The 24,951-nt window shown below is 46.2% G+C and overlaps 1 protein-coding gene across 1 annotated transcript in view; it reads left to right on the plus strand.

Annotated features, from left to right (window-relative positions):
* Positions 1–24,951, plus strand: part of ENTPD3 (ectonucleoside triphosphate diphosphohydrolase 3) — a 357,567-nt gene that overhangs the window by 110,246 nt on the left and 222,370 nt on the right. The window contains exon 2 of the mRNA XM_069648766.1: positions 14,447–14,574. Coding sequence (XP_069504867.1) covers positions 14,455–14,574 — 120 coding nt within the window. The 5' untranslated portion in view covers positions 14,447–14,454. The remainder of the gene's footprint in view (positions 1–14,446; positions 14,575–24,951) is intronic.

The raw sequence follows: 24,951 nt of genomic DNA on the forward strand, positions 1-24,951 counted from the left end.
CCCCCATAGGGCTCAATGGGAAGGGGGAAGGCGGCAATAACAGTACCGCAAATTGCGGTACCGTTATTGACCCCGGTATCCCTTTGCGGGTCCCATCCTTTGCGCCTGCTAAAACCAGGCGTTAAGGGAAGGACCTGCAAAGGGACCTCGGAATAGGGTGCAAAGGGATTACCGGCACCGGTGTCATTACTGGTGCCCAGTATACCTATGCGCCCGGGTCGTAATGACCCCCCTTATGTCTGTAATATTTTGCTTGCTAATATGGCCTTTCATCAAGTTAATGTTTAGTCGGCAACTGTAATTGACCTTTCTTTGTTATGCCTCTCGGTGGCATCTGAAGATGAATTCTGCACTCGATGGTGTTCTTCTCATTTGTAGCATCTATTTACATGATGTTTACAGGCCCTTGAGGCTGAGAGGCCATCCCAGTAGCACCATCCTACGCAGGAGGCAGACATTCACATGAGACTGAAAGGCACCAGTAGGGCTCCCCTGCTCTGGGTACAGAGAAGACCGTCCATCAGTGCACACTAAAAATAGCATCACACTGAACTTCCCCTCCCCTCCACCCCCATTAGCTCTTAGTGTAGCTCGTTTGTTTACCGCCTTCACTAGACTTTGTTTGGTTTAGGCCCCATTTTAGAATGGAACGTCTCTATATATAACACATAATATGGTCCCAGTGACTTCTCTGATGTGGTGGAAAAGTTGTGAGGTCATGGAAAGGGCCTCTGAGGATGGGCTCAAAGCACCTTCACAATGGAATCAAGGACAGTGATGAAATTATGAGAATTCAACTGTGGAAAGTGATGAGCAGCGCTCTACTGATTGGAAAGGAAGGCGAGAAAGGGACGAGAAGCCGTCTACAAAGGGTAGAAAGTGGTGAGAAGCCCTATTTATTTATTTTCTCTTGTTAGGTGCTTATACAATAAGAAAATACTGTTTCAACGCTCTCACAGGGCAGGGAGGGAGCAAGGGTGGGAAAACATTAAAAACACAATATTTAAGAGCAGTGGGGGGAAAAGGTAGAAGGGACGAACCTACTATGCCTTGTGAGGATTCAGAACGTGCAAGAGCAGCAGGGAAGAGGGGGTCAGTGCTGGGGAGTCCGGGTTCATGTGTGAGCTACATATGAAGTGCTAGGAATGTTGAGTGCTGTATAGACTCGGGCCACAGGAGGTGTAAGTGCACATCTCCAGGGCGGAGGGTGGGCAGATGCAAGTGCTGTGGATAGACATGAGCTGGGGAGAATTGGTGTGGGAGGTGAATGCCCCGAAGATGCATAAGGGCCCAGGACACCGATCGCAGCAACTGTGGGATTAGCAGAGGGAAGCCTTCTAGGAAGGTGAGAGAGGGACGAGAATACATGAAAGTAGTGGAGAAAGTGATCAAACACCTTCTACAAAGGGGAGAGGGTGTCTTGAAGCCTCCTAGAAAATGGAGAAAGGGTTGAGAAACCGTCTAAAAATGGAAGACTGTGACGAAAAACGGTTCCATGTGATAATGTTGCTGGGAAAAAGTCGCCAGATAGGCAACTTTCTTTTCCTGACCCCTAAAATACTTTCCCTAAACAATCTAGGTGGTGTATAGTGTTACATCCAATCCTAGAATATTTGGGGAAAGTGTTTGATTTTCCTGAGGGGGCATTTTTAGAGAAAGTTTGCCCCCTGGCGGCCGTTTCCCCCGGTGAGACTATCACTGGATACCCAAGAAACCATCTACAAAGGGGAGAAAGTGACCAGAAGCCTTCAAATAATCTGATTAAGAGGAGGAAGCAATGACACATAATCTACTGATGATAGAAAAGAAATTGATTAGAAAACTTCCAATAATCATGGAAATGGGGAAATGACAACAACACTTGTGGCATAAAGTGGAAAATACGTCTTTTAATGATTGTACAAAAGGGAGACATTGACAAGAGCCTTCTATGAGGCAGAGGTAGAGGCAGTGCTGAGAGGCATTCTTCTGATGCTAGGAATGGGAACAGGTGACAAACACGTGGAAGAGATGAGAAGCCTTCTGCAAGGTGGAGAAAGTGATGAGAAGCCTCCTAATGAACCGGGGAAGAGGGCGACACGAGGAGTAATCTTCTACTGATCAGAGGAAAGGGCAGAAGTGATTGGAAGCCTTTTGATCCTACAAATGCAAGGGAGCGATGAGAGGCCTTCTGCAAGGTGGGGAAAGTGAGGAGGAGCCTCCTAATGATCTAGGGAAGAGGGTGACACGAGGAGGAATCCTCTACTGATCAGAGGAAAGGGCAGAAGTGATTTGAAGCCTTTTGATCCTACAAATGGAAGAAAGTGATGAGAGGCCTTGTGCAAGGTGGGGAAAGTGAGTAGAGAAGAAGTGCCTGGAAGTGTTTACTGCTCATAGGAATAGGGGAATGTAACTACAAGCCCTACACTGACCATAGGAAGGTTGGAAAGGGACGTGAAGTCTTCTGTCCGTCAGAGAAATAGGATAACATCACAATACCCCTTCTACTGATCGCAGGAAAGGGAAACGTGGCTAAGAGCCTTCTGCTGGTTGCAGAAATGAAAGACATTGAGGGGAATCTTTCAAATAGAGTGCGTGAGGGGATATGGTGACAAGAAGCTGTTACGCTCACCTGGTTCCCACAGGGGCATCGGTCGGATCCGGAAGGCTGCGGTCTCCACCAACGTGATGCGTAGTGCAGAGATGACTAACTGGACTGGCCCTCCTAATCTTGTCTGCGTGACCCGTAGAAGTATTCTCCTGCAAGTGGAGAGATGGATTTAGCCACCCGTGGATTCAAGTGATGGCCCCACCCCACAGTCCTCCCAACTAATCACCTCCTAAGTTCCCTCTCAGCAATCTCACCTTATATTCTTGAAAGATGAGCTCTCCATCCTGCATGGATTGCAGGGGCGCGTTGATGACAGTTACTTCACTGGTTTGAAGGCGTGGGAGAGTTCCGGAGAGTATTGACTCTGAGGTTCCTGGCAAGGTCCAGTAAGTATCAAGTTCATAGAGTTCAATATGTCCGATGCTTCACTCATTTCACCCTTTCCTTCCTTGTCTTGCAGCTGAGATCGTGAGAAGATGCCCTCGTGGCAGCTGGTGGCGCTCAGGTAAGAGTCTGTATTACCCGACGCTGTCCGGTAAATGATGCACGTGTTTAACGTGTTGTTTTCTCTCTCTTTGCAGGTGCGGCACATGAAGATGTGGAGAGTTATAGAATAATGCCTCTGGTGGTAAATCAGGTAAGTCTATGGTGATAAGAGTTATATTTGTTGGTTTTCTCGGCTCACCTTGTTGTTTTCTTTTGTCCCTCAGGTGCCGGAGTTCGGCGAAGAAATGATGGAGGCTGCGCTGCATCGAAAGATGCTGAGAGGACTGGTGAGTATGGCACGGTGCTGCAGCTGGAAATGCGACGCATACAGAAATGATGTTCTTTCCAGGTCCGGAGGTGAGATGGATCCGGAATCAGGTGAGGAATTCGAAAATAGTTTGTTTTCTAACCTTGTCCTTTTCTTTCCTCTTTGTTTTAGGAGCTCCTGATTCGAGGCGGACGTGGCAGAAGACTGGATGCAGATTGCAGGCACGGTGAGCGTTACGCTACTGGATGCGAAATAACGCAAAGCATGTGCTGTTGTTCGGGCGTGGTTTAAATAGCCTCCAAAGTAGTTCCAGGTAAGAAGTTCCCTAGAACCACGCCCGAGAAAAAAATAGTCCCTGTAATAAAATAGTCCCATCCAGGCCTCACGTTGGCTTGGACTCACTAGCAGCATGGTCTGCATCAGGTAAGTAAAGTTTATGAGCCTGGCGCCTATGGTGCCAGGACTGATTTCTATGATGAGCCTGGCGCCTAAGGTGCCAGGACTGAACCCAAACAGCCCCCAGGCTGTTGGTGTTTTAATAAGTGTCTGGATGCCTGCTTCCGGAGCTGATAGGCTTGGTCCTGAAGCCCGGGGGTAGGCATCATGACAGAAGCCTTCTACCGAAGTAGGACAGTGAGAAATGGATGTTAAGCTTTTTTTTTATTGAAAACAGTGAATGCAAACCGAGAGCCCTTCTACTGAACAGTGAGAGAAGACCCAGAAGCCTTCCAACTCGACTTCCAAAAGGAAGTATGAAGCACACTGCAATGTCATGATACTGGAGCCTGATTTGCAAAAAGGCGTCAATTGCAGCCCCCCGCCCCTGCATCAAAGAGCCAAACTAAACCTTCATCTATTCAAGAGAAAGGCTCTGGGTAATATTTGGAGGTGCAGAATTATTTTTGGAAGCTGGGAGATAAAGCGTATTTCAGAGAGTAAACAGTTCACATTGCAGTATTTCTAGGGTAGTAACAAACACATTTAAACAGCCTGGATACTTCTGTTGCAACACATACATGCTTGTGCCAAGTAATGACCATAAATGAAGGTATGTATATTTTGTCATCTTATAGGCCATCCCTAGATGCAATCCTTAATAGTGGGTCTTCATTGTGTTATGCAGAGCTGATGGCTTTGGTTTGAACACATGAAGACAGCAGTGGAGGCAGTAATAAGGGGCAAACATCTGGATATCTGTTACTCCCTGTCTGTTTCATGTTGGGAGAATGTGTCTAACTTTAGGAAGTAAAGCAGACAGGCACACCGCTTGGCTAGATAGACGCTCACGCCTGTGGAAATGGCAAGAAGGCGGATTGGATGCCACGTGGAGTTAGTGTTATTGGGGCAGGTGGGGGGTGCCAGATGTTGAGATTCTCCATCAGAGGCTTAAGAGGTGTAAATAATACACATGATGTGATAAATGCAGATCTTTATGCAGACAGGCTGCTTCTAAGCACTGTGATAATCAGTGTTATCATCACCCACTCGTGGAAGATGGAAGATTGACGAAGGCAGCCCTGGGCGCAAACCTGAGATCTTCAGGGCACACACACCCGCACACACACTTGCACACATATACATATACTTACACACACACGTACACACCTCTGCAATATGAGACGTCCTAGCTGTCTTACTGAGATTGGAAACTGTGACCTGCCTCTTACACTGCATTCTCTGCTGCAAGCACACTAACACGCTGAGCTGTTTCACTATCTGTCGGTCACTGTTGGCCTTCTCCCCTGTACTGATTGGCTGCTACCAGCCTAAACCCAGTACTACCCACTGCGCAATGCACCTGTACACTCCACCCTCCCCTCCCTACCTCTCACATAGGCTTACATCTCCATGAACACCCGCCCCCTTCACAGCTCCACATCCCATTACCACTCTTCTATCCACTCACAAAAGGCACCCTTACCACTTAGATTGCTTTCACTTGATAAACCACCCCCTCCCCTCGGGGGCTGCTTGGCCCCCTTCAGCTCCGGTACCCCAACACTAACATTTTTTTGGACTATGAAATGCTCAATAACTCTCCAACAAAACGTCTTTCCTTATCTACTACTTTGACTACTACCACACATGTTCTCTTTTGTAGCAAAAGATGAGTCATTAACCACTCCACGTGACACTGCTACACACGAGGCTATCTACTGACACGGACACCTTCTCCCATTCTCAACGAATGCTCAAGAGAGGGGGGAGGGGTTATATTCCTCGTGGTCAGTAAGGCATTTCCATCCCCCCCGTCCCCTCCGACTTCTTCGCCTCTTGCTTTGTGCGGAAGGACTTGCATATAGAGAACTCTGGAGATTTCCCAGCAGGCCGGTGCATCGTGGGCCCTTGTGTGTGGTGACCTATTTTATTTGCAAATGTTCCTATGGTAAAGGAGTTAGGCTTGCTACAGATGCAGAATATGGGGCCATTTTGAAAACGATTTCCTCTTTTGGTTCTCAGCTCAGCGGGTTGAGCGCTCTCGGCTGCGATCTGAGCGTGATCTGCAGGTCGCACGTTCGAATCCTGGCAAGGCCAACTCAGCCTTTCATCCTTCCGAGGTCGATAAATGAGTACCAATTTTGGTTGGGTGATATTATATGTAAATATGTGCGCTGTAAAGCGCTTTGGATAAAGGCGCTGTATAAATAACACTTCTTTATCATTACCTGACCTTCTACCTGACCTCAGCCTCACTCTTGAGCCCCATCCATCTGTCCACTACATCTTATTGACTTCAGCCTTCCAACCTCCCCAGGGCCCATCCTCTGGAGCTTGACTTTTTCATCTAAGACCACTCCCTGGTAGCCCTTCACAAAGAACTGACACGCAATCAAAGCAACTCTTTCAACCTCGTCTTCCTTACTTCATCCCCCTGCCTCCAATCCCTCTCCCTGAGAGCGCTCTCACCCACACTGTCCCCCACTACGGTTTCTCCCTCACCCATTGTTGTTATTATTATTATTATTATTATTATTAATAAAAGAAAATATAAACCCAATTCCTGGGCTCCTGACCAAGTCGGAGTCATTTCTTTCTTCCTAGCTGGTCCCACAATAGCTCTTTGAATAAGCCCTCATCAAGTTCAAATCTGTAGTCACACCGCCCTTTAAGCAACATTATCCTGCTCGATATTTCAGCCCATGAGCCCTGCGCCCCCAGCCAGTCCTAGAATACCATTGTATTACTCCAGCTGATGAGCAACACTTATATTTATATTTTAATTTCTGTTCATTTGGTTGACTGGTTAGGCACTTCTACCAGAGGCGCAGTACCTAGAGCAAAAATACCAGCAGAAGAGGCAGCCGCATTTCAGAGTTCCTTTACATAGTTTCAATGACCACGTTTGAGGAGGTGGATCGGGTAGGGCCATGGCAGTGTATTTGTATCTAAAAAGGGGTGCATTAAAAGGGGACATTTGGTGATGGAAAGGCATACGTACATCTAAATAAATACAGTGTATATTTAGGGCATGGGCCCGTATTTACAGGAATTCAATTTACATATATTCAATGGGTTCCATGTAATTTCATCGCGGGATGTTTTCTTGTGGATTATTTTACCGCTGATTTTTTTACGAAAAAAATCATCAAATTTTTTACTTTTTTATTTTTGGGGGGTTAGCCCCCAAACCTCCATCCCCCATCCCCTCAAACTTTTTATATTCCCGTACACCCACACACAATTTAGATATTTTTCTAACCACCCCAAAAAAATTCAATGAGTTCTTTCAGCAAAAAATCAGCGATAAAAGACCCCACAAAAAAACATCTTTCGATGAAAGGACGTCTGTAGACTGATTGAATTGTTTTAAGCCTGGGAGAGGACAGAAGGGAGAAGAACCATTAGAGAAATGTGACCAAACGGGCGCAGCTGACAGAGAGTTTGTTGAGAATTGAAGAGCCGAGAGCCTGTCTGGTAGATCAGTAATGGATGAACCAGGCCAAGTGTACATTTGACAACAGGGTGTAAAAATCTGAAGAGGGAGCAATATTGCATTACGAGCCACCTGGCATGGTGATGGTAGGTCGAGGTGAGAGATATTTAAGGTAGGTTGTAAAGGACGCATTTTGAAAACGTGAGTGCTTTTTAGATGGATAAAAATAATGGAGCGGGAGGCCCAGGATCATGCTGGCGCAGTAGTCAAGTTTGCTGAGTAACCCTCCACCAGAGTGGGGAGACAGCACAGTCCAATCAAATGATATTATAATCAACTGGAAGGGCCAGGACAAAATCTGGAGAAGATACTTCTGATAGCCATGTTTCCGGCACGAATCCTACATCCCAAGAGCTTTCCGACAGAAGGTCTGAATAAACAGAGCATGAGCAGGTAAAGAGCGCAAGTTCATAAGAAATGAGTGCAGTAGGCTATCCTTGGCACATGCCGCAATACCATGTCTTAATGACGTTGTATAAAATTGATTTGGCAAAATAGTGCCTATAAGTCGTAGATCAAGCAAGGATTCCCTTGAGTACAACTTACCCGCCAAAGGCCCCCGAGAGAGAATCTGCCCCATAGAGCGAGAAACAGACAGAGAGGAAGAGAGGCAGAGAGATAGAGTGGCAGAGAGAGATGGAGAAAGAGAGTGTGAGAGAGCAGGATCAGCATTAGCATTTGATATGCCGGGTACTGCTAGTACGTACATGTATTTTTATCTCATCACTGCAATTAATAGGTTTCGTGCCATTCTTCTCGCAAATCCCTGTTTGACGGATGGGGATTTGCTGGCAGAACAGCGTGCAAATCCCCGTTTTACACGCAAATAATTCCATGAATAAGGGCCATGGACATAATTTATGCACATCATAAATCACGCATGTTGGTGTTCATATGAAAAGGACACTTACCTGTGCGTACTAAGTGCACATAGTTTGCTAGTTTAAAATTACAAAAATACATTCATAAATATTAACTTTTAAATTCTTTTTCACATGACTACAGATCCCTTCCCCTTCGCTGGCATCACTGGTTACACATTGATTCATGGAATTATTTTCGTGTAAAACAGGGATTTGCGCGCCATTCTGAACGCAAATCCCCATTCGCCAAACAGGGATTTGCGCACAGAATGGCACGTACATTCCCCTTTTACATGCAAATAATTCCATGAATCAGCCGTAAGCTGCCAATTTTCCAGAATTGTGCTTACTTTCCCAAATTTCTGGACCACTTATGCTTAAGAGGTTGAGGTTTAATTTAATTTTGCAGATTAGCACGAACAAAACAATTGAAAACTAACTGATTCTTTAAGCCCTTGAGTGATATAGTTAGGGTATATATGTATATGTACGAATTTACATAGGGAAGAGAATAAATTCTGGTTCCGGCACTCACAGGGTTACGCATACTCAATATCAGGTCCGACACACAGAGATCCCAACACACTAAGTGGCGGGACACAATTTGTTGTTGTTTTTTGTTGTTTCTAAAGCGATATATTGGCTTCAAACGTATATATAGATCTGAAGAAAAACCCTCCCCTGTTTGGCAAAAGATATCATAACTGAACGGCAATCCAGTTGACTGGTTTTCATATGAAAATGAGTTGTCAATATTGGGCCTCATTACGAGTTTGGCGGTATTGCAGTGGAAAATCTGCTGAAATACCACCCAACTCAATTACTGTTACTGCCACTTGGTCCTGTGGTGCTACCATGGGATTACAAGTGGTGCAAATTCCCATTTTTGGATTCAGTAGGACTCCATGGAAACTTTTGGGGGATTTACAACCTGCAGAATTACCGCATTGTTAATCTGCCAGTTTTTGGAAATAGCTGGAGGTAAATCCTCTACTTTTCCTCTGAAAATCGGTGGATTCACTGCACGGAAACCGTGCCGTCAGTAAATCCATCAAAAAGAATTACTGGCATTTTTTTCCATCAACGCCAATCTTGTAATGAGGGCAAATATTGAAAGATAAATGTACCTGAAATTGTCAGGTGGATTCAAAATGGGGACTGAACAGACATGCACCCACCCCACTTTTTGCTTTTTTTTCGCAGGTTCCACATATGCCTCCCTTTCTACACCGCAGCCTTTTACTGAACGAATCCCCATTTGGCCCTCTACCTTCTCCACACCTTCAATCATGCCCTTCCCCACTCCCCACTCCAAGGCCTAACATATTTCTGCCCAACCGGTCAGCCAGCCTCTCTCTTTATTGCCGTGCACAAACGCGTGTGTGTCTTTAGGGCATGCAGCATGCACTCGTGGTTAGTGCAAGTGTGCCCCTTCCACTGCCCCTATGCCAACCATCAATCAAAATTTAAACCAATGTGATCAACTGGACACATTCTGATTTCTGACATACAACCTCTCCCAAATGTTGGGGGGCTAGGGAAATAAGTAGAAGGGCATTGCAGGCTGTGTTTTCTTGGGCATGGCTTCACCATGACAATGTGGCAGGCTCAAAGGTCTGACCACTGCCGAGCCGAAGACATGCTCCATAAGCACTTCTCACAGAAGCATACGTCTAGGGCCTTTCAAGTATAAAATCCTTGTGGTAACCAAGACATAAAATTCAGACAGGATTCATCATCTGGATGCTGGTGTAGAGTAATGTCATTGTGACTCTTATTGTTACTGGTCCTCTATCCTGGTGGAGGTTTGTGGTACTGCCACCCTTAGGTATGTAAGTGCTCAGGCAATCATAAACAATCAATTATGAAAGAACAGTGGGGTATCCTACAGCCAACAGAAAACGAGCGAGAAGGTCTAAATGGACCGATTCAGGCGATGCTTCTAATGCATTTGTTTTAATTCACCTCCTAAATATGTTCAGATCACTAATACAGTAAAGAGTGCCACAGTCCAGCTTACACTGTGGCACCTGCCCACCCCAGTGCTCTAGAGTGACGAAACCAGTCAATGGACATGTAGTTCTGAGCGGAAAGCCTGTGAGGGCGCGCTGATATATGCCATTTCAAACGCTGTTAAATATATGATAGCCTACAGCCATATAAGGCTTTACCTGTGATGGTAACGGGTTTGAATGAAATCCCGGCTTGCATAGAGAGCCCTAAAACTGGTTCAATATGAGAACGTTTGGGCATGTTAGTGGAATTCTGGCAGAGGTATTCTCTAGTAATGGCAGGCAATGGATGTATCTATAACACCTGCATACAGGGCGTTGCAATAGTCTAATTTAGTGCCTGCTACAGCTCAGGCAATGTTGGTTCAATGCCACATGGATAGATAGGGTCTAATTTGCCTAGGAATGATTAGGTTGTAAGTAGTGGAGCTTACATTCTTATTGCTTTGTGGTGCATTGGATAACGAGGAGTCCAGTATACAGGTGATGATGGGCGCACTAACACATTGGAAAACATAACATAACACATTGGTAGGGGATATTTTAAAAACAAAAGGGGCACAGCACGTTTACAGTATGGCTTTGAATTAAAACATGGCTTTCATTGCAATTCCACAATGCCTTGCACAGCTGGAGGCAAGTATTTCCTTAATGTGCTTGCGCTAGGACTTCAGCTGCACCACGATTTTGATGGAAATGTTTCACTTATATTAGCATTGCTGGCTGTTCATCGTACTACAGCTGCAGGGGGTGCAGCAGGGTGTTACACGGTTTCTGCCTGTGCAGATCCTGGGATGTTGTCAGTTTGAAGAGCTGTCTTTTCCAAATATATTGCTTGCAAAGTGTTTTTCCAAGAACGGTTGATAGTAAAAACAATGATCTGAAGACATGTTGACCAGGAATCCATGTTAACCACTTCTGCATGGCTGTCACACTGCTGCATAGCTTCTCAGAGCTCAGAAGGACTTGAAAGTCAACAGGTTGAACAGAGAAGCATCGAAGTAAAATAAACTGAACAAAAGAGATTTTATTGGTCTCCTAAATTAAACATGCTTGTTGTGGTTTTAAGTGCAAGAGCAAGATTATTCCAGGGTGAATTGTTAAAAATAAGAATGCACTCCCTTGGCCCTCCTCCTACCCCTACTTGCAAGGCTAAGAACCTCAGGGTCATCTTTGACTGCACACTTTCATTCTCTGCCCATTTCTCTGATGTCTCTAAAAAGTCAAACTTCCTACTGCACCTCCTCAGAGGTACTCTGCCTTTCCTCTCCTTCCCCCAGAAGCTCATTGTCTCCCAAGCTCTGGTTCTCTCCAGGTTGGACTATTGTAACAGCCTCTTTCTAAATCTTCTGGCCTCTCCTCTCCACACTCTACAACTAATCCAGAACAGGACTACAGGACTGCAAGACTTGTCCTTGGCCTCAAGCCCTGGGATCGTATCTCTCCAGATCTGAAATCCCTTCATTGGCTCCCAGTGAATGCAAGGATTACATTCAAAACCCTCTGCATTGCTTACATGGCTTTCTGAGGCCTGGGTCCAAAATACCTGCAACTAACCCTCCGTAAATACCTCCCCTCTCGAGCTCTGCACTCCTCTACCTCTAACTCGCTCCGTTTCAAAAAAACAAGCTGGGGGTAGATTTCTGTCTTCAGCTGGGGCCCCCCTTTGGAACAGCCTCTCTGCCACTCTAAAACTTGAAGAAAACCATCTCTGGTTCCAGAAGCACCTCAAGACCTTCCTCTTCGCTTCTGCCTTTGCCCTGCCTCTCTCCTGCTGACCTGCCTTCTCCCTCGGCACTGTGCACTTGGCCACGCTCTGTCCTTCGGGCCCAGGTACCTGCTCACCCTGTCACCCTCCTGCACTGCCTCTGGGCCACCCCTAGCACTGGGATCTGTATTTGTACCCATACAGTCCCCCACCCCCTTTCTTTTCATTCTGCACATATCAGACATGCTCTGTCTGCTGCCTTAAACACAGCACTTGCCACTTGCTGGCTGAACTACCACTGCTTATTGCCTTTATTATTTATTTATCTATTATCAATCTGTTCTCTTCTGCTCCGCACTTTCTACTTCTCCCCCCTGCCATGCACTTTTCCCCTCCCCCTCTCCCATGCACATGCGCGTTCTCAATGTCACTGGGCCTAATAAGTTTGTTGTTTTGTTCTCCCCTGTTCCCCTCCCTTGCCTTGTCGCGCTCTGAAACACTTGTGTACGAGCGCAATATAAATAAAATATCATATCACATCACACTGTGAACATAATATAACATATGAATTTCTCTCTTAGAAAAACCTAGGGCCAGTATCCAAAAGGCTATGTAAACAAGGATCCAATGCAGTCGATCAAGGGCTTTGGAGACTATGTCCGGCGGCACTTAGAGGAATTAGTGTTGTGGTGGCATTCCGTTGCGTCTGTCAGTGGTAGATCAAATGAGCTGTTAGGCTGAGATAGACACCATACATGTAGTCAATGCGTGGGATTAGTAATGGGAGCACCTTCTGAATGGTATGCTTATGAGAAAGGAAAGAATTAATTTCTCAATGTAGGCACAAAGTATGGAATCCTGGTTTTACTCGATCAGAACATTGGGGATTCACTAAAATCTTTGAATCAATTAGAAATCCCAGGTTGTGAACGTGGGTCACTGGCAAAAAGCATGAGCCTGGGGCAGAGTCTATGAAAAGGCTGACTCGGAGAAGATCCAATACTGCATCGTTTTGTAATATAGTGCTCAACATATGCCAGCACTTGTCTGTAAAACACACTATTGTGCATATATTGCTCAATATAAGCCAGCACTGCTCTGTAAAACACATTTTTATAGTGCGTTTCTGCTCCCACACATGCATACACATGCACACACACACACATTGCACACATGTATTCACACTACCACAAACACATGCCCACATCATCACTCACAAGTGCAGAGTTTCCGGCTCTGCATCCTCTTCTGCCTGCACAGAAAGCATTGAGTGAAACTGACTGATAACTTCCGTCCCGAGTCCCGCATCCACACGACCAGCATGAGCACATAAAGAGAGCACTGACATTGTCACTCTAATGCCCCCTTATTAGTCGGGCTCCTTTGTGCTATTATGTTATGTTATTTGGACTTATAATGCGACGGAGCCCGCAGACATCAGGGCGCAAAAAGAAGAGAGATCAGATGACAGAATTTAGAATGAACGACACCAGAGAGGGTGCAACCAAAAACAACAGTTTTGACTTCCTTTCGAAACTTCAAGAGATCTGTTTCAGCACGAAGGGACGAAGGCAGCTTGTTCCTCAAAGGGGAAACCTGCGAAACAAAGGTCCTGCCCAGTCTTCGAGCTCTCTTACTCCTCAGGGCTGAAATGTGGATTCCTTGACAAGATCTGGTAAACCTAGTCAGAGTACAGATATTAACAGTTTCTTTAAGGTAACTAGGGGTCTGCCCATGCATGCACTCATATCAAGGCCTTAAACTGAATACGAGCCTCCACAGGGAGCCAATGAAGACTTCTTCTCTGGAGAGAAATAGGTTCATGTCTCAGAACATTCTTCACAATGAGGACGCATCATTCTGAAGGACTTGGACTCATCTGAGGTTGTTACTGCTACAGCCCAGCATGAGGACATTACAATAGTCCAGCCGGGGCATCACGAGGGCATGTACCAAAGAGGCACAGTTTGCCTCGGAAACATAAGGTTTAACTAACCTTAAAAACTGCAGTGTGTACTGTGCCTTGTTCACTACACCGTTGGTGTTAGCATTAGTATTCAGGGACGGCTCAAATATTATTCCCAGTGTCTAAACTATTTTCACAGTAGGGATATCACAGCCTTACACACAAAAAACTGCGTATTGTGGGTGCTACCTAGTGACTACAGGGACTGCAGGCCTCCATCCGTTGCAGTGCCCCACCTGAGGACCTGCAGGGACACTGTCCGTGTGGGTCGAAGGTCAATTCATCTCTGTCGTTTATGGCACTCATGATGTCGGTGGCTGTTCAGGACAGAGAATTAGAGACAGCCTGCGCTTTGTGTCAATACCCATTATACTCCTGCCATCACTTTCTGACTTCAGCTACTCCTATAGAGATGGCAGATTCAAGCTCACTCTCCTGTATCATCTTCACTTATCCCATCATTTCCTGGACCCTAAACGCCAACCCTGTCGTCAGTTGCATGGATTGCTTGTGGCATTTAACAACATGCATGCATATACAGTTTCTGCTCTGTACCCATGGACCTAGTGCTGCACGCCTGCAGACTCCAGACCGGTCATGACATGCCTTTGTGTTGCAGGTACCGGGATGCCTTCCAAGACTCCAGTGGTGGTGGCCTTCCTGTTCCTGCTCATCAGCATAGCTGTTATAATGGCCATTGCGTTTGTCCAGATCCACAAGAAAGAGGTGCTGTCGCCTGGCCTCAAGGTAAAAACCGAGACTGAAGGATGGCAAGATCACAATGCACGGAGACTTGTGATTGTGAATGAATGGGGCACATACGTTGTAAACATGATTATATTGATAATACGGTCCAGCATGCAGTATAATGTGCATCTCCGTGCACTGGTAGCACTGTTCACTACTATGTTCAGCACGCAATATTCTCTGCCTCTCAGTCCCCTTATGGATGATTCCTGACTGCATTTCCATCTTTCATCTATCACTTCTCTTTGCAGATGTGCACATGCACCATAGGATGCCTGGACTTTAATTTCCACTGCTACAGAGTGGCATTGCATCTGCCTTTTTTCATGTCTTCCAGTAGTGAGCAGTTGTTGTTAATGGTGCTGACAATGCTTCCATGATTTCGTCACTACACTAGGGTGTGCAGCATGCGACCCATTGCGCCGGCCACACAAGGATTGCCTTGCCTCTGTTAAAGTTATGGCCCCTCCATTGCTCTGCTCTCGATCACCTGAGATGCCTCAGGGTAACTTTCTGTATTTACAACTGCACAACTGTAATGTTTCGAAATGTCAGGTCATTGCTGATCCTCTGCGATGGAGCTGCGTCCTCCTCACAGTCTTTGCTGCTGCGCTTTCTACGTTCTCTTATATGCATGTGCAGTTTGTCCCCCTTCCCTAGACTTGCAGTTACACTTGCCTTGTGAACCTCTGCTCTCTGGAATGACTCCCGTAGCATTCTCTTCCTTCCCAGATGTAAACCCCCACTCTCGTTCTGTGATCCCTTGAACTCCCAAAAAGTACTAGTGTACCTTAAATGACTCTCATTTCTGATTGTGGTGATCACTAAATAAAAGGGATCACCCACCACTCCCATAAGTGGGGGGTGGGCAGATGGGGAGCAGGTGCAAGTGGATATAGGTCACCTGGCCTAAGCCCCACCCACTTGGTGCCTTCCTGCCTGCCACTCTTTTTCACCACTTAGCAAGCCCCGCCCACCTGGTGCCTTCCTGCTTGCCGCTCTTTTTCCCTACTTAAAGAGCCCTCCAGCCTCTTTTCCTTTGCAGATGGGGAGCAGGTGCAAGTGGAACTAGGTCACCTGGCCTAAGCACCACCCACCTTCTTAGCCTTGCCTCTCCCTTCCAGCTGTTAACTAATAGATCAAAGGCGTCTCTCGCCCGGGCGTCCTAAGCGAAGGGCAGACGAAGAAAAGGGCAATTCCTGTTCGGACCAGGAGGACCCAGGGCCCGACCCCCTGCTCAGACAGCAGGTAAACATGCACCAACATGTGTTACTCCCCCTGTCCCCACAGGCCATCCCCACCCCCTCTGATCAACCTGTGATGTTCCCTTGTGCCCCCACCATTCTCGCACACAGGTGTTGCCTGTTTGCTTGATTCTTCTACCCTGCCCCCCCTTCAAGCCTACTTCTGCAGGAGTCTGTCCTGATAAATTCTGGTTTCACCATCAGCGTCTTGTGGCCAATGCTGGATTTGACTTTTATGGACTTCATTCATTCACGGTGCGTCACCCTTTTTCAACTCTCATTCTGGACTTCCTTTGCATCTTGTACTCATGGTGGCCCTGAATCATGCTGTTCCATCTTCATCTTGTATCCTGGCTTGCAACATTATGTGTTACTACTAACTTCTGCAATTGTATTCACTCTCCCCTCTTGCTTCTCCACTCTTTTGACTCCTAACTCTCTGTTCTCTCCTCCTTTCCCTTTTCCTATCTCCTCCCCTTACTTTCTTCTATGCACTTACTCTATCAGAATTGTCCCTGGGCCTAGTATGATAGCAACCTCATCTGTCTCCTCCCCCCTCCCCTTACTGGTTTTGACCCCCCTCCCTCCCTCCAGCACTATCTGAAATGTCGTCAGGCCTAGTATGATAGTCGCTTGTTTTGTTCCTCGCCTACCTTTCTGCACCCCTCTCCCTCACCGCTTGTTTTTCTCCGGCTCTACCAGAAATGTTGTCAGGCCTAGTACAGTAGTCGACTGTCTGTTTCCATTTCCTTCCCACTCTCCCCCTCCCTTCCTTATCTATGTCTTAGCTCTTGCACTATCTGAAATGTCGTCAGGCTGAGTACAATAGTTAATTTCACATCCTTAATGTTCATGGCCTGTAAGAATGTCATTGTATTTTCCCTTGTTCCCTCCCTTGCCGTGAAGCGCTTTGAAACACATTGTGTATAGGCGCTATATAAATAAACTATCATATCATATCATAAGCACAACCCAGATCTTAGTTGGAAAAACTATTTTTCCCCTCTCTTCTTCTCCTTCCAATACCTTTGGAGAGTACGTATACATGTACACAATACTTACTGACTGTCTGACGACACTGCGACAACAAAGATAAGCCCTATCGGTGCTCTTGGTACGCATAAATGCACCACTTTGGTGGAAATCTGCTGCAGACATGGCTATCCATCCTTTCACAGTGAAATGCACCTACGACCTATGACAACATTCTTGCTAGCTGGACACTTAAGGCCTGATTCATGGCACTACTTGCGCAGAAAATAGGGACTTTGCATGCAAAATCATGATCATGGAATCAACTGCGCAGCACTTTTTTGTACTTTATAGGGACTTTGCGCAGGCTCGGCAAGGTGCAGTGAGCGGCCGAGTGCTTGCGTGAGACACCACAGAGAGGGCAGGGAAGGGGTCAGAACTCAGAAAATGAGGAAGAACAAGGGAAAATGTGGGCGTTACAAGTGACGGCCCGCAGGCAGTCCATCACATACCCACTATTGCACAGAACAATACGTATTCATGGATCCAACCACACAACCTCTCAGCTGGGAAATGGCCACGAAAAGCCCTCATACTATCCGCCACCCGCAGGCAGGTTTACAGACACTTGCGCATAGGATTCACTGGGCAGATGTAAAACCATGTGTCGGATTTAGGGGTGCATATATGCAGCCGGGGTTCTGATCTATATTAGCAGTGCACGTACGCAGTGTAGCGGGGTACAGGGAATGGTTTACAGGGGTTTGCACGCATATTTTCCAGGTTTTACCTGTTACGATAAATCGTACGCATGTTGTTGGGGTGCCGGTAACAGTTATGAGGGACCCCCTGCAGGGTCCCGGAGGTGCAGGCCTGCTTGCAGGGTACCCCACACACTGTTTATAGGGTGCATGTATTCGCACCCGGGGGCATGCAAAGGTATCTGTTTCTGGCTGTTTTTGCTTTGCGTGGGGGCACGTTTAGGGCGTTACGGCCGTGACTTGTGTATATGGTTAATTTGCGCAAACCATTCCATGAATATGCGTAGCGTGCAGAAAAACCTCTGTGCGCAGGCTTGCGCAGAGTTGTTCTTGGCGCGCAGGCTTTGTGGGATCTCTGCGCACAATTCCATGAATCGCGCCCTTAATGTTTGTAAGCCTTACAGCAGACTATGCCCCAACAACCATGAAAGCAGAATGCAGCGAAGACCTATGACAAATTCAGGCACGCTGGACACAGAGCGAGTCTTTAGCACTTAGGTCATCCTCTGACACCCGTCAACACCCATCCACGTGCCTGATCTTCATAGGTTGTTTCTACCGGACCCTGATCAGCCCAGCTAAGGCTTATCGTGGCCAAATTCACACACCCATCCTAACTCTGTGATCTCCAACACTCTGGACTTAAGTCCTCCTAGGGCCTTTTCACTACCAGAGCTTTGAGACTATAATAATAGTAACAAGTGCTATATAAATGACAAGTACAATACAAGAATACAATGCAAGTGTACAATTCGAAGTGTATCCTTCTAATTGTATCCATTGAATTGTACTGTAGTACTTGTACAGTGCTCCTTTGCATCACGGCTAGATTGGTGTATATACAATGCAGGGCATACATACATACATGCATACATACATACATGCATGCAACATATACGATCTGAAACATCATGAATTGAGGTTCTGTTTGGACATTTAGAAGATGTTCCCCGGGAGGGACTTTAAAGGTCACCCTAGTGCTGTCCTGCTCCAATGAATATCTGGCAAACTGATGACCCCCATCCCATTCCCCAGGCTCTCACCATACCTTTATCATCTCACTCTCAAAGGTTGTAAAGGTGGTCCATAGCACATATGGCACCTGTGAATGGTGTTCCCTGTTACTATGGCAACCCAGAGGAGCACTGCTTTCCTCCACATTCCTCCTTGTTTGTGCAGTATTCTTCAAATGGAAAGAAGATGGGAAGCTATGTACTGCACTCAGCCTTTTCACGTTTCAACAAATTCATTCAGAGCCAGACATGCTGGCAGAATGCCAAGACAAAGCGAGACGCACAGCACTCTTACTTCAATTAAAAATACCGTATTTTCCTGGACATACAAATATAGCTTTTATGATTTTTGCTGCATAAATTATAACCAATAATTAAAAGCCATCCTTGATTAAAAAATATACACATGCAAACAATTTAGGCACCACTCCTAACAGTCCTGCGGGTCCTAATGGGAAGTTCATTATAAGGCTGTATGCCAGAAATGGCTCTTGCTGAACAGTGGTGCAGTAAAAATAGAAGCATATCCTGGATTAGCTGCATCCATGGATTGGCTCCCATTAAAAACGGCCATAGAAATTGTGACGTATGCAGATTTCGATATCTATGATTCCGATATCCATGTTTCCGATATCTGTGATTCCGATATCCATGATTCCGCTATCCTTGATTCCGATATCCATGGCGTTGTAATAGTTTGATGCATGAAGATTCTGATATCCATGATTCCGATATCCATGGCGTTGTAGTACTTTGATGCATGGAGATTTTGATATCTATGATTCCGATATCCATGATTCCAATATCAATGATTATGATATCTATGATTCCCATATCCGTGATTCCCATATACATGATTCCCATAGCCGTGATTCCCATATACATGATTCCGATATCCATGGCATTGTAATAGTTTGTCAGATTGTGTCTGGTTTCACTGTAACACATAAGAACAGGTGCAATCTGTCAAAAAATATTGCACATGGATTGCAAAGGTGTCCATCACTTCGTATTTCCAGCATGCACATGCTCCAGGCACTACATATGTCAGAGGTGCATGGAAGGGTTTCCACATCCATGTGGGGTCAGATGTGCTAGAACAAGCGCCCTGTATAAGGTAATCTGTGCACGCCCACTCCCTGTTGCATTCTACCCTGCTTTGATGGTTAGTAAACCACATTCTGGCTGCATCCCCATCTACCCGGGTACCCGGCACTCTCGTTACCTAGAACATCCCTTGTTAGCGCTCTGCCGTACCGGCGGATCTTCACTTCGTTAACTAAACCTCTCGTAGCTCAAGCCAGAACCACATGAGCCATTTGGCAGCTAGCACCCCTACCTGTATCTACCCTGCCGCAAGTTCTACCTTGTTCAGAGGAGCTCTCTACAATCCTGCCGATTCACTCACTGGCGAGACAGCCGACCTTGTCCCATCCTAGGTAGGCCTGCACCATACATGTTTCTTTATCTATTTTACATCCGCCAGTGCGTCCATCGCCAATCTAGCCCCGAGCCACTTGGGAGTGGCTCTCCTGGCTTGGCCCCTGCTCCCGCCTAAGCATGATGTCTCCCCACCACGTCACCAGGATGGACCCATTAGCCAGGGCACAAACTCTTTACCGCTGTAACCACTGACTGTACCCAGACGCCTTAGGGCTATTCTTTTCTCATTTGAGAACGCAGATAATTCTAATGTGACCTACCTGACTGTCATACAGCCCTGTGCTAACCATGCTTACCTGGTGGTCTTTTTAGCATTGTGCTCCAAATGCAATTCCTGACTGATGTTTAACATTGGGCTCTCATACTTGTTTGCACACCTGAAGTAGCACCATGTGGTGAGGCTTTGCCAGACTGTGTACACACACTGATTTTGTCTTGCATGCTTGTTTGCACACCTGAAGTAGCCCCCCCCCCACCATGTGGTGAGGCTTTTCCCTTGTGTGCTTCCTTGAACTACCTTATGCTGTAACCTACACATCTGATCTTGCACTTTATGATCTACACACTGCACTTTCTGTAACTAGCGCTGAGATGCCTCAGGGCTTTGTGCGCTGAAATAAATGCAAAAAATAAATCAAATAAAAATGCATGCTTGTCTGGAGATATCCAAAGCGACAGGTGCAGCATTGGGTGGGGAGACCCCCATCTCAAGCACCAACATCCATTCCCTGAGGCACAAAATAAGCTTGTCACTGGAAGCATCCCAGGACCACCTGTGCCAACCCCCCACACACATACTGCAAATACCCAAAGCACAGCACACTACAGCACACCATAACATAACAAAAATGTCTAGGTTATTTCATGTTGAACAGAGATATTATTTCCAATAATGCATAACACCCTGTTTTCTAGGCTTCCTGTCTAAGATGTGTATCTCTCTGTATCCTCCTTTCTAATGCCAGATCATCATCTAGGCCTTCAATGCCACAGCCCTTTACTCCTCTCCTATGCCCTTCCTCGCGGGCCTCCTTATCCTTACCCCATTCCTGCAAGCCTAACAATTGGGAGGTTCTCTTTAACAGCAACCTGAACCTTCAGCACTTCACCCTCTGGACGGCTATGAAAGCCAGGCATAGCTCCCTGAAGAGCCTTATAGTCCATGCTCAGCTCCTCTTTCACTTAACCATAACCCTCATTGCCACCCTCGGGCTCAGCAGACTATAATAAGACTGCTCCTTGCTTCTCAAGGGACCTGCCCTCCACTGCTTTGCTCCTCTCGAAAATGGTGTAGAACTTTGCTTCCCAAACCAAACCCTACAGTCTCCCATGATTCTCGGCCACCTCAGCCAATTGCCTTCATGTGGGTGGCCATCCAGGCAAACTCTCTCCTTATTTAAATTCCTTCTTTCTGAGTTTACATGTATAGATTGGCAAATATCCCCCCTGCCCCAGCTAGCTGAACCTGTCTCCTGCTGCTCACCACCTCTCGATCTATGCTCCCAGGCTCCCCACAATCTAACCTTCCCGGTCCACACTGTGGTGCCTCTTAGTTTTGCTCCTTCACCCCGTTACCGTAGATTTCACTGAATACAATTATACCTAATGAGATTTCACTGAATTTATTTCACTGAAGATGGTAGGTAAAGTGGTATATGTATAGTGCATAATATGAGGAGTGTGGGGTAAGGGCATAGGGTAGGGAGGGGTTAAGGGGGGCTGCAGGAGGTCTCCCATGCGTTATAAAAAAAATAGAAAAAGTAAAAAGTAAATTTCGTTTTTCTATTAAACGGATCCAGTGAAATCTCCATTAGGTAAAATATTCTTGTAGAAATCACAAAATAAACAGTTAAAAAAAAAGAAATCACATACATCCCCTTCACCCTCCTGCTCCCCAACACTGGACGTCCTTACCCCAGAAATGAAGGTCATTAAAACAGTAACTGGATTAAATTGTTTCCCTTAAGAACTAACTACTCTCCCAGGAGGGATCCCCAGAGTCTTCTTGTGCTGCCGTGAACCCCCTCAATGCTACCGCTTGATTGCATCCCTGCACATATACGGAAATGCTGTGATCACACTTTAATGCCAGTCTTGTTCCGCACCTATTTACCATTTCCAGATCCCTCCCACCCATTATCCAGTGTAATTTATTTAAGCAGCTACACCTGCAGCCATGAGCAATCCTCAAATGTATCTTCGCAGAAATCCAACCTATTGGCCTTAACCAAAGGCAAGGGCAAATCTCGGGATCCGCCCAGAGTCAGCCGCCCAAGCCCATGAACCACGCTGCAAAACGTAAAAAAAGAACAAAAACGTCCTTGACGTCATTATTGCCTTTTACCACGGCTTTGGAACTGGTGTCACCAGTGCCAAAGTCCCGGTAAAAGGCAATGCTGCCGTCAAGGGCATTTTTTTTCTTTTTTCTTTTTTTTAAAGTATTCCAGCATTGCTGGATGTCCACTACGAGACGCGCCACCTCTACAACACGCCCCTCTCGGCCCCGCCCCCCCCAACTCCTTCCCCACCCCGTCCCTTGTGTTGTGGGATACCCAACCACATTTTTTCAGGATTTCCACCACTGGCTCCAATATGGTGCCACTGAGCAGAGTACACTGGGGGGAGGCAAGTGCAGAGACTTTTCCTTTTAGATTGCACCCAGCAGCCCATGAATGTGATATAGAGAAGGCGAGAAAAGTAAGTTTTGGGAAAGCAGATGTGGGGGGCGGGGCGCACAGAGTAACCATGGAGATCTGGTCTCCTATCACGTTTGGAAGAATGTTGAGCTAAACTATCATTATTCCCTGCAAGCAGCAGACTAAGATTGACTGTCAGGATTCAAAGATTCTACTCTAGAAGTTAAACATTTGTATCCATTCACGCGGGCAATGTGGGCAGTTATGTTCCCAGAAGCTTAATCATGGGCACAAGCAAAGTTAGGGTGCAGAAGGAGGGCTTTGGGTACAGATCTGACTGTATTTACACTGCACCAACAATGCTATTATTACGCGGCTGCAGGGTTGGGTCCTATGGTGAGCGCCAATTTCTTACATTTAACTCTAAAAATAGCCTAAATGTGTCGTATGGCTACTCCAAGATGGCCGTCTGTTAATGCCATGTTTGTTCTACGTGATGGGAGGACTGCAAGGAACATGCAGTATATATATTTATTTATTTTTGAATTGGTAAATGTACGTTTTATGGTCCGTGCTTAACAAGAACTTTTACAGTAAAACGTTCCAGTAGGAGCAGCATTACCCCCTTGACATAACTTCACTAGGAACTAAAAATAATGTCGATGGAGAGAACTAAAAATAACACAGGTTCAAAGTCTGTGCCAAGAAGAGAGACTTGAATTATTAGTCCATATGAATTATGATATTGCACAGCTCTAAAAATCAAATGTATTTCAACATAATTGGTAACATTGCGCAGAATTCATAGGAAAACCAACCAGGGCATTTAAAAATATATGTCTATGTGTAGCAACCGCATATTTATCTTCACAAACATAAGAAGAGAAAGAGTAAATGATAGGTGCTGGTGGGTCAACAGAACATGCAAGAACTGTATTTCAAAGCTTTTATTTAGAAGTGAAAGGATGGGGTTGGATGAATTCCTGTCAGCCTTCCCCAACTAAAACATAACAAGAATAATTTTACTGAAGTAGTCACATTTGCTGAAAACATTGACAGCGACTAGTTTACCTCTAGGGCAACTGGTCCTTTCAGGATCCTCTAAACTAAAGCCCAATCTTGGGGCGTTCACACCCTCATTGCTTCCTGGCTCAAACCTACACTCTTGGGGATGTGGTGCGCAGCTGATCTCTAAACTACAGAACACAGGTCCCATAGATATTGCACCCGGCTTGCCTCTTGACTCATCCAACAGCATATATTTCCACCCCCTTGCTTAGCGTGCAACTGGATTAGATATAGTTATTCACTACCCATGTTTCGCCCTAATGGGCCAATTATGATCCCTTGATACTCGTACCAGTATCCATGTCCTCCCCATATTGGCTAGGTTCAGAATTAGGCATAGATAGCATCACTCTCTTGCAGTGGGTATCCCTCCTGAGTCAGTAGCAATACAGAGGGCCACTATCACCAGCTGCATTCCTACCCCGTCTTAGGGATTTTGTCAGTATTTGATGTCGCTAGCCACCAGCCATGGGCTTCCCTCCAGGACCAGGATATGTTGCCTCTGATAACAGCTTTCCTCTCTGGTCTTCTCTCAGGTCTGAGACAGCTGTTGTCCTCAGGAGATTTTTCACTGCTTCTAGTTCTCTTGATCTGGTCTTGGCAGTGTCCAATGCTGAGCTCTCAACTCCTTCTCTTTCTCTGGCTATGGTTTTACTCAGTGTCTGAGATACATTCCTCGATAGCTTTTCAGCCTATTTCAGCTCTTTTCAGCTCAAATGGAAATTCTGGCAGGGCTGCATGTTGTTGCTAAGGGTGGGGGGGTGCGGTGGCTTTAGCCCCGGGTCTTTTGTTTGTAGCCCCGCATAGAAGTTCAGGAGCTACAACTAAAAGGATAGCTAGCCCCCAGTCCGACAGTCCTGACATTAGCATAGCCCCGGATCAAACCTAGCAACACCCCTGGCTGCATTGGTCCTGGAGCTCAATGTTTGAGTTTCGCATCGGCTCCTTTGTGCTTGATATCCAAGTCTGATGCAGGTGAGGATTTAGCTCTTCTATCTATGATCTGGCTTTAGGATTTGTGGAACTCGCTGCTGGAATGTCAAGCATTCCTGACAGCACTTGCCCGCTCTTGGATCTATCTAAGAGCGCAAATGACTGTGTTTGTTCTGGGCACTGAAATGGTGGTTGCTCTGGTTGCTTCTTGGTGTGGAGGTGCTGGAACCTTAGAGGCTCTCTATGGGAAGGAAGGTGGGTGAATGGAGGCTCCATGACTGTTCCTAATTGGAGGCCAAGTTCAGTA

This window comes from Ambystoma mexicanum, chromosome 2q, assembly GCF_040938575.1.
Source record: "Ambystoma mexicanum isolate Mex_15411 chromosome 2q, UKY_AmexF1_1, whole genome shotgun sequence".
Lineage (NCBI taxonomy): Eukaryota > Metazoa > Chordata > Amphibia > Caudata > Ambystomatidae > Ambystoma > Ambystoma mexicanum.